At 35.3% G+C, this 18,979-nt stretch overlaps 1 protein-coding gene across 2 annotated transcripts in view; it reads right to left on the reverse strand.

The window, feature by feature from the left end:
• Positions 1 to 18,979, reverse strand: part of LOC139529719 (uncharacterized) — a 195,308-nt gene that overhangs the window by 112,331 nt on the left and 63,998 nt on the right. For both annotated transcript variants that reach the window (XM_071325575.1, XM_071325576.1), the window contains 2 exons: positions 10,965 to 11,073; positions 7,397 to 7,469 (listed from right to left, as the gene is read on the reverse strand). In XM_071325575.1, coding sequence (XP_071181676.1) covers positions 7,397 to 7,469; positions 10,965 to 11,073 — 182 coding nt within the window. The remainder of the gene's footprint in view (positions 1 to 7,396; positions 7,470 to 10,964; positions 11,074 to 18,979) is intronic.

An 18,979-nucleotide genomic window follows, 5' to 3' on the forward strand; every position in this document is an offset into this window, starting at 1 on the left:
TGCCTATAGAAAGAGAGGTTAAAAGTTAGCTCTTTCTTCACATTGAGGATTGTAGCATCCAGGTGTGCCTATAGAAAGAGAGGTTAAAAGTTAGGTCTTTCTTCACATTGAGGCTTGCAGCATCCAGGTGTGCCTACAGAAAGAGAGGTTAAAAGTTAGGTCTTTCTTCACATTGAGGCTTGAAGCATCCAGGTGTGCCTATAGAAAGAGAGGTTAAAAGTTAGGTCTTTCTTCACATTGAGGCTTGTAGCATCCAGGTGTGCCTATAGAAAGACAGGTTAAACGTTAGATCTTTCTTCACATTGAGGCTTGTAGCATCCAGGTGTGCCTATAGAAAGAGGGGTTAAAAGTTAGGTCTTTCTTCACACTGAGGCTTGAAGCATCCAGGTGTGCCTATAGAAAGAGAGGTTAAAAGTTAGGTCTTTCTTCACATTGAGGCTTGTAGCATCCAGGTGTGCCTATAGAAAGAGAGGTTTAAAGTTAGATCTTACTTCACATTGAGGCTTGAAGCATCCAGGTGTGCCTATAGAAAGACAGGTTAAAAGTTAGGTCTTTCTTCACATTGAGGCTTGCAGCATCCAGGTGTGCCTATAGAAAGAGAGGTTAAAAGTTAGGTCTTTCTTCACATTGAGGCTTGCAGCATCCAGGTGTGACTATAGAAAGAGGGGTTAAAAGTTAGGTCTTTCTTCACATTGAGGCTTGAAGCATTTAGGTGTGCCTATAGAAAGAGAGGTTAAAAGTTAGGTCTTACTTCACATTGAGGCTTGTAGCATCCAGATGTGCCTATAGAAATAGAGGTTAAAAGTTAGGTCTTTCTTCACATTGAGGCTTGCAGCATCCAGGTGTGCCTATAGAAAGACAGGTTAAAAGTTAGGTCTTACTTCACATTGAGGCTTGAAGCATCCAGGTGTGCCTATAGAAAGACAGGTTAAAAGTTAGGTCTTTCTTCACATTGAGGCTTGAAGCATCCAGGTGTGCCTATAGAAAGAGAGGTTAAAAGTTAGGTCTTTCTTCACATTGAGGCTTGAAGCATCCAGGTGTGCCTATAGAAAGAGAGGTTAAAAGTTAGATCTTTCTTCACATTGAGGCTTGCAGCATCCAGGTGTGCCTATAGAAAGAGAGCTTAAAAGTTAGGTCTTTCTTCACATTGAGGCTTGCAGCATCCAGGTGTGCCTATAGAAAGAGAGGTTAAAAGTTAGGTCTTTCTTCACAATGAGGCTTGCAGCATCCAGGTGTGCCTATAGAAAGAGAGGTTAAAAGTTAGGTCTTTCTTCACATTGAGGCTTGTAGCATCCAGGTGTGCCTATAGAAAGAGAGGTTAAAAGTTAGATCTTTCTTCACATTGAGGCTTGTAGCATCCAGGTGTGCCTATAGAAAGAGAGCTTAAAAGTTAGGTCTTTCTTCACACTGAGGCTTGAAGCATCCAGGTGTGCCTATAGAAAGAGAGGTTAAAAGTTAGATCTTTCTTCACATTGAGGCTTGAAGCATGCAGGTGTGCCAATAGAAAGAGAGGTTAAAAGTTAGGTCTTTCTTCACATTGAGGCTTGTAGCATCCAGGTGTGCCTATAGAAAGAGAGGTTAAAAGTTAGGTCTTTCTTCACATTGAGGCTTGGAGCATCCAGGTGTGCCTACAGAAAGAGAGGTTAAAAGTTAGATCTTTCTTCACATTGAGGCTTGTAGCATCCAGGTGTGCCTATAGAAAGAGAGGTTAAAAGTTAAGTCTTACTTCACATTGAGGCTTGTAGCATCCAGGTGTGCCTACAGAAAGAGAGGTTAAAAGTTAGGTCTTTCTTCACATTGAGGCCTGCAGCATCCAGGTGTGCCTATGGAAAGAGATGTTAAAAGTTAGGTCTTTCTTCACATTGAGGCTTGAAGCATTTAGGTGTGCCTATAGAAAGAGAGGTTAAAAGTTAGGTCTTTCTTCACATTGAGGATTGTAGCATCCAGGTGTGCCTATAGAAAGAGAGGTTAAAAGTTAGGTCTTTCTTCACATTGAGGCTTGTAGCATCAAGGTGTGCCTACAGAAAGAGAGGTTAAAAGTTAGGTCTTTCTTCACATTGAGGCTTGAAGCATCCAGGTGTGCCTATAGAAAGAGAGGTTAAAAGTTAGGTCTTTCTTCACATTGAGGCTTGCAGCATCCAGGTGTGCCTATAGAAAGAGAGGTTAAAAGTTGGGTCTTTCTTCCCATTGAGGCTTGAAGCATCCAGGTGTGCCTATAGAAAGAGAAGTTAAAAGTTAGGTCTTTCTTCACATTGAGGCTTGTAGCATCCAGGTGTGCCTATAGAAAGAGAGGTTAAAAGTTAGGTCTTTCTTCACATTGAGGCTTGTAGCATCCAGGTGTGCCTATAGAAAGAGAGGTTAAAAGTTAGGTCTTTCTTCACATTGAGGCTTGTAGCATCCAGGTGTGCCTATAGAAAGAGAGGTTAAAAGTTAGGTCTTTCTTCACATTGAGGCTTGCAGCATCCAGGTGTGCCTACAGAAAGAGAGGTTAAAAGTTAGGTCTTTCTTCACATTGAGGCTTGAAGCATCCAGGTGTGCCTATAGAAAGAGAGGTTAAAAGTTAGGTCTTTCTTCACATTGAGGCTTGTAGCATCCAGGTGTGCCTATAGAAAGACAGGTTAAACATTAGATCTTTCTTCACATTGAGGCTTGTAGCATCCAGGTGTGCCTATAGAAAGAGGGGTTAAAAGTTAGGTCTTTCTTCACACTGAGGCTTGAAGCATCCAGGTGTGCCTATAGAAAGAGAGGTTAAAAGTTAGGTCTTTCTTCACATTGAGGCTTGTAGCATCCAGGTGTTCCTATAGAAAGAGAGGTTTAAAGTTAGATCTTACTTCACATTGAGGCTTGAAGCATCCAGGTGTGCCTATAGAAAGACAGGTTAAAAGTTAGGTCTTTCTTCACATTGAGGCTTGCAGCATCCAGGTGTGCCTATAGAAAGAGATGTTTAAAGTTAGGTCTTTCTTCACATTGAGGCTTGCAGCATCCAGGTGTGCCTATAGAAAGAGAGGTTAAAAGTTAGGTCTTTCTTCACATTGAGGCTTGCAGCATCCAGGTGTGACTATAGAAAGAGGGGTTAAAAGTTAGGTCTTTCTTCACATTGAGGCTTGAAGCATTTAGGTGTGCCTATAGAAAGAGAGGTTAAAAGTTAGGTCTTACTTCACATTGAGGCTTGTAGCATCCAGGTGTGCCTATAGAAAGAGAGGTTAAAAGTTAGGTCTTTCTTCACATTGAGGCTTGCAGCATCCAGGTGTGCCTATAGAAAGACAGGTTAAAAGTTAGGTCTTACTTCACATTGAGGCTTGAAGCATCCAGGTGTGCCTATAGAAAGACAGGTTAAAAGTTAGGTCTTTCTTCACATTGAGGCTTGAAGCATCCAGGTGTGCCTATAGAAAGAGAGGTTAAAAGTTAGGTCTATCTTCACATTGAGGCTTGAAGCATCCAGGTGTGCCTATAGAAAGAGAGGTTAAAAGTTAGGTCTTTCTTCACATTGAGGCTTGAAGCATCCAGGTGTGACTATAGAAAGAGAGGTTAAAAGTTAGATCTTTCTTCACATTGAGGCTTGCAGCATCCAGGTGTGCCTATAGAAAGAGAGCTTAAAAGTTAGGTCTTTCTTCACATTGAGGCTTGCAGCATCCAGGTGTGCCTATAGAAAGAGAGGTTAAAAGTTAGGTCTTTCTTCACATTGAGGCTTGCAGCATCCAGGTGTGCCTATAGAAAGAGAGGTTAAAAGTTAGGTCTTTCTTCACATTGAGGCTTGTAGCATCCAGGTGTGCCTATAGAAAGAGAGGTTAAAAGTTAGATCTTTCTTCACATTGAGGCTTGTAGCATCCAGGTGTGCCTATAGAAAGACAGGTTAAAAGTTAGGTCTTTCTTCACACTGAGGCTTGAAGCATCCAGGTGTGCCTATAGAAAGAGAGGTTAAAAGTTAGATCTTTCTTCACATTGAGGCTTGAAGCATGCAGGTGTGCCTATAGAAAGAGAGGTTAAAAGTTAGGTCTTTCTTCACATTGAGGCTTGTAGCATCCAGGTGTGCCTATAGAAAGAGAGGTTAAAAGTTAGGTCTTTCTTCACATTGAGGCTTGGAGCATCCAGGTGTGCCTACAGAAAGAGAGGTTAAAAGTTAGATCTTTCTTCACATTGAGGCTTGGAGCATCCAGGTGTGCCTACAAAAAGAGAGGTTAAAAGTTAGGTCTTTCTTCACATTGAGGCTTGTAGCATCCAGGTGTGCCTATAGAAAGAGAGGTTAAAAGTTAGATCTTTCTTCACATTGAGGCTTGCAGCATCCAGGCGTGCCTATAGAAAGAGAGGTTAAAAGTTAGGTCTTTCTTCACATTGAGGATTGTAGCATCCAGGTGTGCCTATAGAAAGAGAGGTTAAAAGTTAGGTCTTTCTTCACATTGAGACTTGAAGCATCCAGGTGTGCCTATAGAAAGACAGGTTAAAAGTTAGGTCTTACTTCACATTGAGGCTTGTAGCATCCAGGTGTGCCTATAGAAAGAGAAATTAAAAGTTAGATCCTCCTTCACATTGAGGCTTGTAGCATCCAGGTGTGCCTATAGAAAGAGAGGTTAAAAGTTGGGTCTTTCTTCCCATTGAGGCTTGAAGCATCCAGGTGTGCCTATAGAAAGAGAAGTTAAAAGTTAGGTCTTTCTTCACATTGAGGCTTGTAGCATCCAGGTGTGCCTATAGAAAGAGAGGTTAAAAGTTAGATCTTTCTTCACATTGAGGCTTGTAGCATCCAGGTGTGCCTATAGAAAGAGAGGTTAAAAGTTAGGTCTTTCTTCACATTGAGACTTGAAGCATCCAGGTGTGCCTATAGAAAGACAGGTTAAAAGTTAGGTCTTACTTCACATTGAGGCTTGTAGCATCCAGGTGTGCCTATAGAAAGAGAAGTTAAAAGTTAGATCTTTCTTCACATTGAGGCTTGCATCATCCATATGCTCCGATAGAAAGAGAGGTTAAAAGTTAGGTCTTTCTTCACATTGAGGCTTGCATCATCCATATGCTCCTGTAGAAAGAGAGGTTAAAAGTTAGGTCTTTCTTTACATTGAGGCTTGCAGCATCCAGGTGTGCCTATAGAAAGAGAGGTTAAAAGTTAGGTCTTTTTTCACATTGAGGCTTGTAGCATCCAGGTGTGCCTATAAAAAGACAGGTTAAAAAATAGATAATTCTTCAACATTGAGCTACTACATTTACTAAATAACTATTAAGAATCATCAAAGCTAGGAATTAAAACAAATACATTCTATTCTTCCTTAGACATTTCTTCTCTGTCTGCCATTGCCAAAAATTCAACACAAATTTTAATTCCATTGTGACATGCCTGTCTGTATGGACAATTGTTTTACAGAAATCAGAATTAAACATTAATACACATCAACCCATCTGGGACTATATGAGCTGTTACATGTTATACAATATATTTTTTATAAGATGAAACAGATAACTTTGAATGTCACACTCTATTTGACAGCTATCCAGGTAGAAAACAAAATTACATCATAGCGAAGATAACATTTTATCTCCATTGTTATTTGTGAATACTCTATGGGTTACCTGACATATAGTTATATGTGAAGATAAAATTGTGAGGAGTACTTTTTTTTATGATGGTGGTGCATTTTTCCTTAATTTTTTTTTTATATTTTGTTATGGGCGGGGTTTAGACATTTCTGAAATACTACTCAAATGTACATAAAAACAGTTTTCTAAGATAGTACATATCATCATATGATCTGATTCTTATTTCAAAGTGATAAACAAATTTGTTTGCCTAACATTATTTTTGCTTACATTATTGTTAAAGGACCAGCTGACGCCACCCAAATGTGTGGAATTTTCTGGCTGTGATGAAGACCAATTGATGGCCTAGGACTAATTTCAGCTCTTTGGCCAGTTTGTTGTCTCTTTGACATATTTCTTTTATCTATTCTACTGATGAAGTGAGGCCTATTTAACTTAGGACATGTTTAACTCCAACACATTCTACATCTGATGTTCAAAAGTTATTGTTTGTTGATGTTGTTCATAAGTGTTTTCGTTTCTCGTTTTTTATATAAATTAGACCGTTGGTTTTCCCGTTTGAATGGTTTTACACTAGTTATTTTGGGGGCCTTTCATAGCTTGCTGTTTGGTGTGAGCCAAGGCTCCATGTTGAAGACCATACTTTGACTTATATTGGTTTGCTTTTATAAATTGTGACTTGGACGGATACCAGTAGTTGTCTCATTGGCACTCATACTTCATCTTCTTATATCTGTTCCAAGTCAGGAGCCCGTAATTGAGTAGTTGTCTCAATTTTTGCTGTTTCTATGCCCCATTTATGGGCATTATGTTTTCTGGTCTGTGAGTCTGTTTAAATTTCTGTCTGTTCGTTCTTTCGTTCATTAGTCCATTTGTCGAGTTTTTGGTCGAGGTAGTTTTTAATGAAGTGAAGTCCAATCAACTTGAAACTTAGTAAACATGTTCCCTATGATATGATCTTTCTAATTTTAATGCCAAATTTAGAGTTTTTATCCCATTTTCACGGTCCACTGAACATAGAAAATGATAGTGCAGATTGGGCATCCGCATGTTCTTGGGACACATTGTTGTTGTTATTATTTTGTACAGTTTGTTCTTCTGTTGCACCAATGTACAGGTCTATAGTGGGAGGGTTGGGGAAGGGGGGGGGGGGCTCTATAACATGTTTAACCTGTCACATTCTGTATGTGTCTGTCACAAGTCAGGAGCCTGTAATTCATTGCTTTGTTTTACATTTGTCATTGCCTTCTATAGCTTACTTTTAGAGTATTTGTTTTACTCATTGTTGAAGGCTGTAAAGTGATAGCTATAGTTGCTAACTTCTACATCATTTGGTCTCTGGTGGAGAGATGGCAATCATATATTAGTATAATAAACAATAATGTGTCCATAGTACACAAATGCCCCACTCGCACAATCATTTTCTATGTTCAGTGGACCGTGAAATTGGGGTCAAAACTTAAATTTGGAATTAAAATTAGAAAGATCATATCATAGGGAACATGTGTACTAAGTTTCAAGTTGATGTAACTTTAACTTCATCAAAAACTACCTTGACCAAAAACTTTAACCTGAACTTCTCACTATCATTTTCTTTGTTCAGTGGACCATGAAATTGGGGTCAAAACTATATTTTGGCATTAAAATTAGAAAGATCATATCATGGGGAACATGTGTACTAAGTTTCAAATTGATTGAACTTCAATTTCTTCAAAAACTACCTTGACCAAAAACTTTAACCTGAGGCGAACGGAAACACAGACGGACGCACAGACGGACACACAGACGGACGGACGAACGAACGGAGGCACAGACCAGAAAACATAATGCCCCTCTACTATCGTAGGTGGGGCATAAAAAATCCCAATATTACCTGAGCATCCATTTCTGTCTCATGTAGAAGTGATTCCCAAGCCTTCTGTATAGATGAAGGTGAGTCTACAGGTCTGAAATGTAATAATTATAACAAATAAAGTGAAATCATGATTTATATCCATCAGAAATAAGGCCTTTTAAAGCTGACAATGAAGTATGGGTTTTGCTAATTGTTGAAGGCTTTAAAGTGACCTATATATAGTTGTTACTTTCTGTGTCATTTGGTCTCTTGTGGAGAGTTGTCTTATATTTGAATCCATAGCATAGCTCTTAGATTTATATTGAATACACATACAGATTTGTGTTGATCTTTGCCTCTCTTCAGCAAATAGCCTTTTACAAAGAACACTGTTATCAGAAAGCAGGGACTCTTTTAAAGTGAAATGCTGTACTTTATATTAATGCAACAAAAAATAATGAAAAAATAGAACTGAACATATCTAACATTTCACCCATAATTCAGTATTTTCGTGGGTGTACATGTTATGTAATATTTGGAGAGTAAATTACAAATCTAGTTTCTCAGAACCTTGTCATTAACCAGTACTTGCTATACTCTAACGTATTGTTACTACTATGTTGACATTTAACTTTCACGTCTAATTCTCTCAGTCTGAATGTCAACTCTCACATTTAATTTTCCCAGTCTTAATGTCGAACATGCTTTCCTTATGTCAACATGTCAATAAAATCAAACATGGATAGAAAACTATTCCCACAGACGTCAAATTATCACACTTTCTAAATAAAAGTTTGTCGTCACTTTTCACCAGATCTGACTGATAAAGTGATAAGTCGTATTGAAATTTAATTATGCAAATGTCAAATAACCGATCATGTATTCATTGAATAGAACTAAAAAGCATCAGAAAACAATGGTGTAATTATAATGCTTCAATACCGACTGTCATATCAGCAGGTTTGGTGTAATTATAATGCTTCGATACAGACTGTCATATCGGCAGGTTTGGAGCTTTGAGTCTTCTTTTGGTTCAAGAGAGGCAGAACATACCAAAGGGATAGTCACACTTATGTTTCAATGACAAACAGACAAAACGATCAGCTTTTAGTACAAGAGAGGCAGAACATACCAAAGGGATAGTCATACTTATGTTTCAATGGCAAACAGACAAAACGATCAGCTTTTAGTACAAGAGAGGCAGAACATACCAAAGGGATAGTCACACTTATGTTTCAATGGCAAACAGACAAAACAATCAGCTTTTAGTACAAGAGAGGCAGAACATACCAAAGGGATAGTCACACTTATGTTTCAATGACAAACAGACAAAACGATCAGCTTTTAGTACAAGAGAGGCAGAACATACCAAAGGGATAGTCATACTTATGTTTCAATGGCAAACAGACAAAACGATCAGCTTTTAGTACAAGAGAGGCAGAACATACCAAAGGGATAGTCATACTTATGTTTCAATGGCAAACAGACAAAACGATCAGCTTTTAGTACAAGAGAGGCAGAACATACCAAAGGGATAGTCACACTTATGTTTCAATGGCAAACAGACAAAACGATCAGCTTTTAGTACAAGAGAGGCAGAACATACCAAAGGGATAGTCACACTTATGTTTCAATGGCAAACAGACAAAACGATCAGCTTTTAGTACAAGAGAGGCAGAACATACCAAAGGGATAGTCATACTTATGTTTCAATGGCAAACAGACAAAACGATCAGCTTTTAGTACAAGAGAGGCAGAACATACCAAAGGGATAGTCATACTTATGTTTCAATGGCAAACAGACAAAACGATCAGCTTTTAGTACAAGAGAGGCAGAACATACCAAAGGGATAGTCATACTTATGTTTCAATGGCAAACAGACAAAACGATCAGCTTTTAGTACAAGAGAGGCAGAACATACCAAAGGGATAGTCACACTTATGTTTCAATGGCAAACAGACAAAACGATCAGCTTTTAGTACAAGAGAGGCAGAACATACCAAAGGGATAGTCACACTTATGTTTCAATGGCACAGACAAAACGATCAGCTTTTAGTACAAGAGAGGCAGAACATACCAAAGGGATAGTCACACTTATGTTTCAATGGCAAACAGACAAAACGATCAGCTTTTAGTACAAGAGAGGCAGAACATACCAAAGGGATAGTCACACTTATGTTTCAATGGCAAACAGACAAAACGATCAGCTTTTAGTACAAGAGAGGCAGAACATACCAAAGGGATAGTCACACTTATGTTTCAATGGCACAGACAAAACGATCAGCTTTTAGTACAAGAGAGGCAGAACATACCAAAGGGATAGTCACACTTATGTTTCAATGGCAAACAGACAAAACGATCAGCTTTTAGTACAAGAGAGGCAGAACATACCAAAGGGATAGTCATACTTATGTTTCAATGGCAAACAGACAAAACGATCAGCTTTTAGTACAAGAGAGGCAGAACATACCAAAGGGATAGTCATACTTATGTTTCAATGGCAAACAGACAAAACGATCAGCTTTTAGTACAAGAGAGGCAGAACATACCAAAGGGATAGTCATACTTATGTTTCAATGCCAAACAGACAAAATGATCAGCTTTTAGTACAAGAGAGGCAGAACATACCAAAGGGATAGTCACACTTATGTTTCAATGACAAACAGACAAAACGATCAGCTTTTAGTACAAGAGAGGCAGAACATACCAAAGGGATAGTCACACTTATGTTTCAATGACAAACAGACAAAACAATCAGCTTTTAGTACAAGAGAGGCAGAACATACCAAAGGGATAGTCACACTTATGTTTCAATGGCAAACAGACAAAACGATCAGCTTTTAGTACAAGAGAGGCAGAACATACCAAAGGGATAGTCACACTTATGTTTCAATGGCAAACAGACAAAAACGATCATATGTTGTAATCCAGAGTCTTGTTAATTGTTTTATATCATATCATTCATGTTTTCTTTTTTGATCTTTTCATTATAGAGAATCTAGTATGAATGGCTGATCTTTCATTGATAGTATAATCTGTCTTCATTTATTCACAACTGTGTAGATTCAAAGATAATAAAAACATATTGTATATATACAGATACAAGAAGATGTGGTATGAGTGCCAATGAGACAACTATTCGTCACAATTTGTAAAAGTAAACCATTATAGGTCAAAGTTCATACTTTGGATTGACTTTTATTTGTTGGATACCAATTTTCGTTGATTTTCTACGGGTTTTATATGCAAAGCTTAGAAAAACAACGAAATCCTTGAAAAAAGATAGCTTTCTTCAATCCACAAAAATTGATACCCACAAAAAACAAATGAATCCACAGTAGATTACACAATATTAACTGCTGTACCCCAATTTCTTACATTTTTACCTATCATATGTCTGTTTGTTTTGCTCACCAATTGTTGTCAATTTGAAAGATTCTATGCAATTGTCATACAAGTGAGAGGTTTACCTAGCTAGAAAACCAGGTTTAAACTACCATTTTCTACATAAGAAATCAGGAATATGACAGTTGTTTTCCATTGTTTGATGGGTTTAAGCTTTTGATTTTGCCTTGGAGTATTTCCTGTTATTTTCTTTCCACATACCGTTCAAATTGGAATTCATTATTTTTACGTCTAAATGTACCAATGACTGCCTGGACTTCCTTGGCAAACTGTTCATGGGCTGCTGCCATCTGCTGGGCAAATTCAGCAACTAAAAATAAAATTAACAGTTATATTAATTGAGTCGAATTTCACAAACAATTCTATGCTTTACTTTGATATTTTTGCAACCATTTAAATGCTGCTAACAACAAAATCTTAGAAGATATTCTGTTAACAACTCATACATTTAGGCAAACAACAGAAAATGTAAATAGTAATGGAAAACTATATGTTCCAAGTCCATTATTATCAAAGGGCAATAACTCTTGTAAAGAGTCAAAAGATTGTTTCAGTCATAATGCATTTCAATACATCTTGTAGTTCTAATCATTGCGGCTATTTACAGTATATATCATAGTTTTTGAGTGAACAAAAAGAATAGGATAAAAAAAAATCATTATTAAAGAGCAATAGCTCAGAAATAATTATTTTTGTAGATATGCCTTGGTTTGCAAGATATTAGATAAGTATTTTGCTTTTTATCCTTATGCTCTATTTTTTATCACCAGAGGCAGTCATATGTGTAGATCCACTGTAGAGATAATTAAAAACAAACAAGAATCTAGACTCCCTTAGGATCCAGTCTTGTCAATTCATGTAGGAAACAACTTAGTAATTTTTTAGGATGACCTTTGAAATCAGAGATGGATGAAGGATATATAGATACCAAATTAAAGCCTTTGGCCAGATCAGTTACAATAACATCTAGAAGTCAACATGCTGAACTTACGTAACTACATTTTGTGAATAATTTTAATAAGGACAGACAAAGATTTGCAATCAATGTAATTTATTAAGACCAAAATATGATATAAACAACAACTTACTCAGAGACTTGCACTGAAATAATAATCTGTACAATCTTAATACACAAATTAAGTATAATAATATTCTAATCTGATATTTATTAATATTTTACACTGAGGACTTCTCACAACATTAATTTCATATGTGGTAACAGTATAACAATCTAAAAGATCATTTTTCTGACCAATGAATTGACAAAGTCAAGTATTAGATGGTTATAAAATTAATTAACTCTTGACACAACCTAAAAAATCAATACACATTAAAACCCTCTGGCAACAAAAGTTAATTAAGTAAAAACAAGAAAGATTATAATCTGCTTAATTAATCAAATGAATATCCTGACTTTTACTGTTAGTTTCTTAGGGGTCAAGGTTCAGATTTTAATGTAATTACTGTGTAAAATTTGCTGATTGTTCACTTTAATGGTCAAGGTTTTAATCGTAATTTCCTCTGAAGTTATAATGTCCATGATGAGACGAGACGAGACAACATCACGCTCATCACAACATTTAATTCACTACGGAAGACAGTATATTACAATCTTTTTGCTTGATGGTATTTAATTATATCTTACATGATATAGAAATGAATAATATATTGGGTTTACATCCATTGAACAACAGTCCAATATGACAAAGAACTTTATAGACAACAGCGAAAGGACCATCACACTTTGGCATAATGGTCTCACTTCTGACAGCATCTCCATCCCACCTCTGAGTGTGTATATATATAACTAAAATATATGGTGTTTACCCCAACTGTACAGCAACCCAACACAAAAAAATTAAAAAGACAAATGTTTTCAACAAGACATATAGGGCAACAAAAGTTGTCAGCAAGAAATTTTAAGGGCAATAATTGTTTTCAGCAAGACAAATAGGACAAGAATGTTTTCAGCAAGACATATTAAGGACAATAGTTGTTTTGAGCAAGACATATAGGACAAGAATGTTTTCAGCAAGACATATTAAGGGCAAAAGTTGTTTTCAGCAAGATATATTAAGGGCAATAATTGTTTTCAGCAAGACATTCAGGACAAGAATGTTTTCAGCAAGACATATCAAGGGCAATAGTTGTTTTCAGCAAGATGTATAGGACAAGAATGTTTTCAGCAAGACATACTAAGGGCAATAATTGTTTTCAGCAAGACATATATAGGACAACAATGTTTTCAGCAAGAGATATTAAGGGCAATAGTTGTTTTGAGCAAGACATATAGGACAAGAATGTTTTCAGCAAGACATAGTAAGGGCAATAGTTGTTTTGAGCAAGACATATAGGACAAGAATGTTTTGAGCAAGACATATTAAGGGCAATAGTTGTTTTGAGCAAGACATATAGGACAAGAATGTTTTCAGCAAGACATATTAAGGGCAATAGTTGTTTTGAGCAAGACATATAGGACAAGAATGTTTTCAGCAAGACATATTAAGGGCAATAGTTGTTTTGAGCAAAACATATAGGACAAGAATGTTTTCAGCAAGACATATTAAGGGCAATAGTTGTTTTGAGCTAGACATATAGGACAAGAATGTTTTCAGCAAGACATATTAAGGGCTATAGTTGTTTTGAGCAAGACATATAGGACAAGAATGTTTTCAGCAAGACATATTAAGGGCTATAGTTGTTTTGAGCAAGACATATAGGACAAGAATGTTTTGAGCAAGACATATTAAGGGCAATAGTTGTTTTGAGAAAGACATAAAGGACAAGAATGTTTTGAGCAAGACATATTAAGGGCAATAGTTGTTTTGAGCAAGACATATAGGACAAGAATGTTTTCAGCAAGACATATAGGACAAGAATGTTTTCAGCAAGACATATAGGACAAGAATGTTTTCAGCAAGACATATAGGACAAGAATGTTTTCAGCAAGACATACTAAGGGCAATAGTTGTTTTGAGCAAGACATATAGGACAAGAATGTTTTCATCAAGACATATAGGACAAGAATGTTTTCAGCAAGACATATAGGACAAGAATGTTTTCAGCAAGACATATAGGACAAGAATGTTTTCAGAAAGACTTTTATATAGATTAGACCGTTGGTTTTCCCGTTTGAATGGTTTTACACTAGTAATTTTGGGGCCCTTTATAGCTTGTTCTTCGGTGTGAGCCAAGGCTCCGTGTTGAAGGCTGTACTTTAACCTATAATGGTTTACTTTTTAATTGTTATTTGTATGGAGAGTTGTCTCATTGGCACTCACACCACATCTTCCTATATCTATATATAGGACAAGAATGTTTTCAGCAAGACATATAGGACAAGAATGTTTTCAGCAAGACATACTAAGGGCAATAGTTATTTTGAGCAAGACATATAGGACAAGAATGTTTTCAGCAAGACATATAGGACAATAGATATAGGAAGATGTGGTGTGAGTGCCAATGAGACAACTCTCCATACAAATAACAATTTAAAAAGTAAACCATTATAGGTTAAAGTACGGCCTTCAACACGGAGCCTTAGCTCACACCGAACAACAAGCTATAAAGGGCCCCAAAATTACTAGTGTAAAACCATTCAAACGGGAAAACCAACGGTCTAAGAATGTTTTCATCAAGACATATAGGACAACAATGTTTTCAGCAAGACATATAGGACAAGAATGTTTTCATCAAGACATATAGGACAAGAATGTTTTCAGCAAGACATACTAATTGGGCAATAGTTGTTTCCAACAAGATATTTTCTAACATTGTGGTACAGTGACCTATAGTTGTTAATTTCTGTGTCATTTGGTCTCTTTTGGAGAGTTGCCTCATTGGCAATCATACCATATGTTCCTTTTAAATATAGGGCAAAGAATGTTTTTAATAAGACATTTTTTAAAAGGACAATAATTGTTTTCAACAAGATTTATATGTCTTACATTGTTTCTGAGAAAAGTGGGGCAACAAACTTTTTTGCACAAATGGTTTGTACATATACGACATATGAACAGAAAGGGGGATTGCTTTTTACAGAGTGGGGGTGTGATAGTTCTGTATTTAATAATGCTCACAGCTAATTTAATACAAGTAAATTAACCTAGTGATACAGAAATCATTCCAGCCTACACACTATAAATTTACAATATCATTAATAAATTGATTAATTTCACTTTTCATATAAAAAAATCTACCAAGTTGCTGCTAGTTACAAATTTGTTAACAGCCTCATTGGCATTTAAATAATTAGACCTGCAACCTTGAGTGTGGGAGGATGTAAATTTTATCTCCAGCTAAGTCAAACAAAAAACTTCAAATCTCAGGTATTGCTGCTTGGAGACTTAAGGTGGTACCTAACACTTTCACTAAAATTAATTTGGCTCGTTTAATTTTGATAAAATTTTGACAATTAAAGTATTTACTTTGACCCTTTAACAAAAATATAAAAATTTCAAAAATTTTGAACCAACTGTTTTGTCAGAAAAATTACACTGGTTTTATTGTCAACGTATACTCGTTTCACCTGACAGAAGTTCCACTGGAAACTTTGTTATAAAAAATGTCATAATACCTATTCCTGTTGGAACAAATATTCTATACATTTTGTACCATTTATTCCATTAGGAACATATACTGTAATATTTCTTTCTGTGGAAATAATATTCCAGAATATTTATTCCTTTCGGAACTTATATTATGAAGGAACTTCTATTCTGTGACAATATAGCAGTTTGACAAACACTAATTTTGATCATTGAGAAGCTTAAGATTCCCTTCACAACACAATGTAATTAAAATGTTTAGCTGATTTTACAGAGTTATCTCCCTGTAGTGTTAAAAGCATTAATTATTTTGGTACATGTGTATTTAGGAACAAGAGCAATGACTTTGGTTGGAAGTTAGAATCGTGTGTCTGAGGTACTTGTTCTGATTATTTTTGAAAGATTGTCTTTTAGACACATGAACATCAATCCATCCATATTGATACCAAATTAGAAACCCTGGTCATTAATCAGACAAATGAATCAACCGCTCATTAAAATTTGTTCCTCCATACAATGACAATACATCCTCCCCCTCTACCTCATCAAATTAAAGAAGTCAACAAATCATATGGTCTTTTCTGACAAATATCAACAAAAGATTGCGCAGTAACTGTCAGCTATTTCTTCTAAATAAATGATAATCTTAATGCAGAATATAAGTAACTCAGAAATAGGACAATTATCCAATATATTGGTCAAGCCATTAAAATAAGTTATTAGTGCCAAACATCATTAATCAACAATCAACCTGTCTGACCGTCTTCCTTCTGTTGTCAGCATCATTCAATGACTAAGTTCCTTGTTAAATTAATTATAACAGTTTTCTCTAATCAATTCACTTTCTATTACTGAACAAATAAACATAATTTCCTGAAATTTTACACTAAGAGCCACTTAAATTGTCTTTTAAACCAACTTAATCATGTACATAATGAAGAAATGTTAGATCTGTTTATCGCATGGACTGAGACTATTTTTCTAAAATGCCATAATATCAACTAGTGCAATGACATTTCCAATGTACTTAGGTATATATATTTGTTTTAAGGAAGCTTAGAAAAATGCTATCAAAATATAACAATACTGTTTTGGACATTACATGCATTACTACAAGATACAGTATTCTTATTTCCCAGTGTCTGGCAATAGATTAAATAGGGTTGTAACACAGGCACTTGTCTCAGAATATTTTTTTCCTATATACGTTAATATGACAAGTATATAGGACATTTTTTTTTCTGATACAAGTGCCTGTGGGTTGTAAGCCAAGTTGTATATCATTTGAAATACTCAGCTACTGTACTGCACTGCTTCTCAAAGAATTCTGTTTTAGCTCACATCAGTTAGTACAGGGGCGGATCCAGCCATTTTAAAAAGTGGGGGTTACCAACCCAGAGTAAAGGGGGTTCCAACTATATGCTCCCATTCAAATTCATTGATCGTTCAATAAAAAAAGCTGGGGGTTCCAACCCAAGGACCCATCCCCCCTGGATACGCCACTGTAGTATGAATCAACAGTCATTGAAAGTCGGTTTATAAAGCCCAATTTCAAAGTATAGATAAGAAGCTTAGTCTAAAATGTTTGCCAGACTAAAATTATCAATCATTACATCTATAACAAAAGTCCACACAGCAGAATAAGTTTCAGCAAGGTGTGCTTTTTTACCAGCTCAATTAGTCTGAAATTGGTTAAAGACTTTTAGCTCAGACTGAATTTACACTATGTAAATAAATCTAAATCAGTCTGAAATAAGTATCACATGTAACTCAGTCTAAAATAGATTTGCATGTTAGTTTTAAGTATACAAAAACTTTTTGTACAATTATAGACCACAAACTGCTTTCGTGCATGATAAACTCTTCCATTGTAATGAGATTGTCAGATAATTACGATTTTAATCAACCTAAAGGTAATTCCATCAAGTTATTAAAGGAAATTTAACCTTTGTCAAACGATTTTATAACAAAATTCTAATATGTTCTGACAAATATAAAGATAGGTTTCATATTGAAAAATAAGTTGTCAATTATTTAGATGTGTAATATATTGATAAATTTTCTTTTTTTTTTTCTCCATGAGGAATTTAGCAGTAATATGATTTTATTGTGTTATTCTGTCAAATCAATCAAATATGTGTAACATTCTATCACTTGGTTTTTCCCAAATTAACTTTCTGAATGAAGGGAGAATAAATTCAATTATTTCTAACACGTGTAGATATATTTCAATTCTTGTCCCTATATGGTCGTATGTGGATAGTTTTACATGTCTGTCCTTTATACTTGTACAATCGTAGCAACATCTCTTGAATTTTTGTATAATATTTGTCACAAAATAAAAACTTATAATACAAAGATGATTTCTCTGTTGCATGCATGAATACATTGTAGTGGATTTAAACATTAGTGATGTTGATATAGATTTGATATGGTAACTGTGTCTGAAAGGCCCATTTGATGCACACAATTTTCTAATGATTTTAACACTTAAATATATCAATTTCTGTTTTAATCTAAATTGTTCATCTTTTAACTGATTGCTGTTATAGATGCAAATTTGTAAAGTAGCAATATAGGATTAAATCACAAATTACCAAAAACTAAAGATCATAATTGAATTTAAATAATATAACAATCATCAACTTAAACTTAAAAAAAATAAATTATAATTCAATCACAATAATCCCTGAAACAAAATCTGTCAAATTTGAAATACAGCAGTGCAAATTTTATTTAGATCAGAACTTGTTTATAATTTGATTTAAATCAGAACTTGTTTATAAGGTTCAGATAACTTCCTCTGTCAAATGTTGATTAAAAATCATTTGCAATTTTGCTTGTAAGATTCCAAATATCACTACACTATTTGGAAGGTATTCAGGCCCCAACAAATTCAGTTATAAGCAATAACAATCCCTGGATGACCAATAATATTAGTTACACAATGTGCTAGTGACCTTAAAAAGATTAATCATTAGCCCTTCCAGAACCCCAAATATCAATGACCAAGCACTCCAATACTGTCAAATAATTATGTATCCTTAGCATTAGCTCTTCTTCGGCGGAGTGAGTGTTGAAGACTACAAAATATCAATGGACCATGATCAAGCCCAATTCAAGAAGCACCACTGTTTTTAAAACACATAATAAAGATTGCCAAAATATAAAAAATGACAGAAAAGCATTCCATTTGTTTCCAAGTATACACTGAATCTAAACTCCACTTTGAGGACAACCTCCTCTTTTCTCCTGGATCCAATCCCCACAAGCATGAACTAACATTAGACAGATATATGAACCAAAATAAATATCCTATATATGCTGATATAATAATACATACATAAATAAATATTGTGAATATATAAGAAAGCTATTCTCTGATTAATAAATCTGAAATTAAAAAAATATTATAAGATTGTCAATATTATCCCAAGGCTAAGAAACTTCCTGTTATTTAATAATAAAGATCAGAAAAAAATAAGTTCTAAACTTAGCCAGAATGGACAAAACTCAAAATAAGTCTATACAGTTTTTTTGTGTGCTAAATTTCTATTTTTGTAATTCATAATTTCTATACATTTTATGATGGTCAGACCAGAGACATGTAGTATTATATGCCTCTGGTCAGATTAATACTGTATGTGGATGAAACTGTCTGCTCTTGTA

Source organism: Mytilus edulis, chromosome 7 (genome assembly GCF_963676685.1).
Source record: "Mytilus edulis chromosome 7, xbMytEdul2.2, whole genome shotgun sequence".
In the NCBI taxonomy this organism is placed as follows: Eukaryota; Metazoa; Mollusca; class Bivalvia; order Mytilida; family Mytilidae; genus Mytilus; species Mytilus edulis.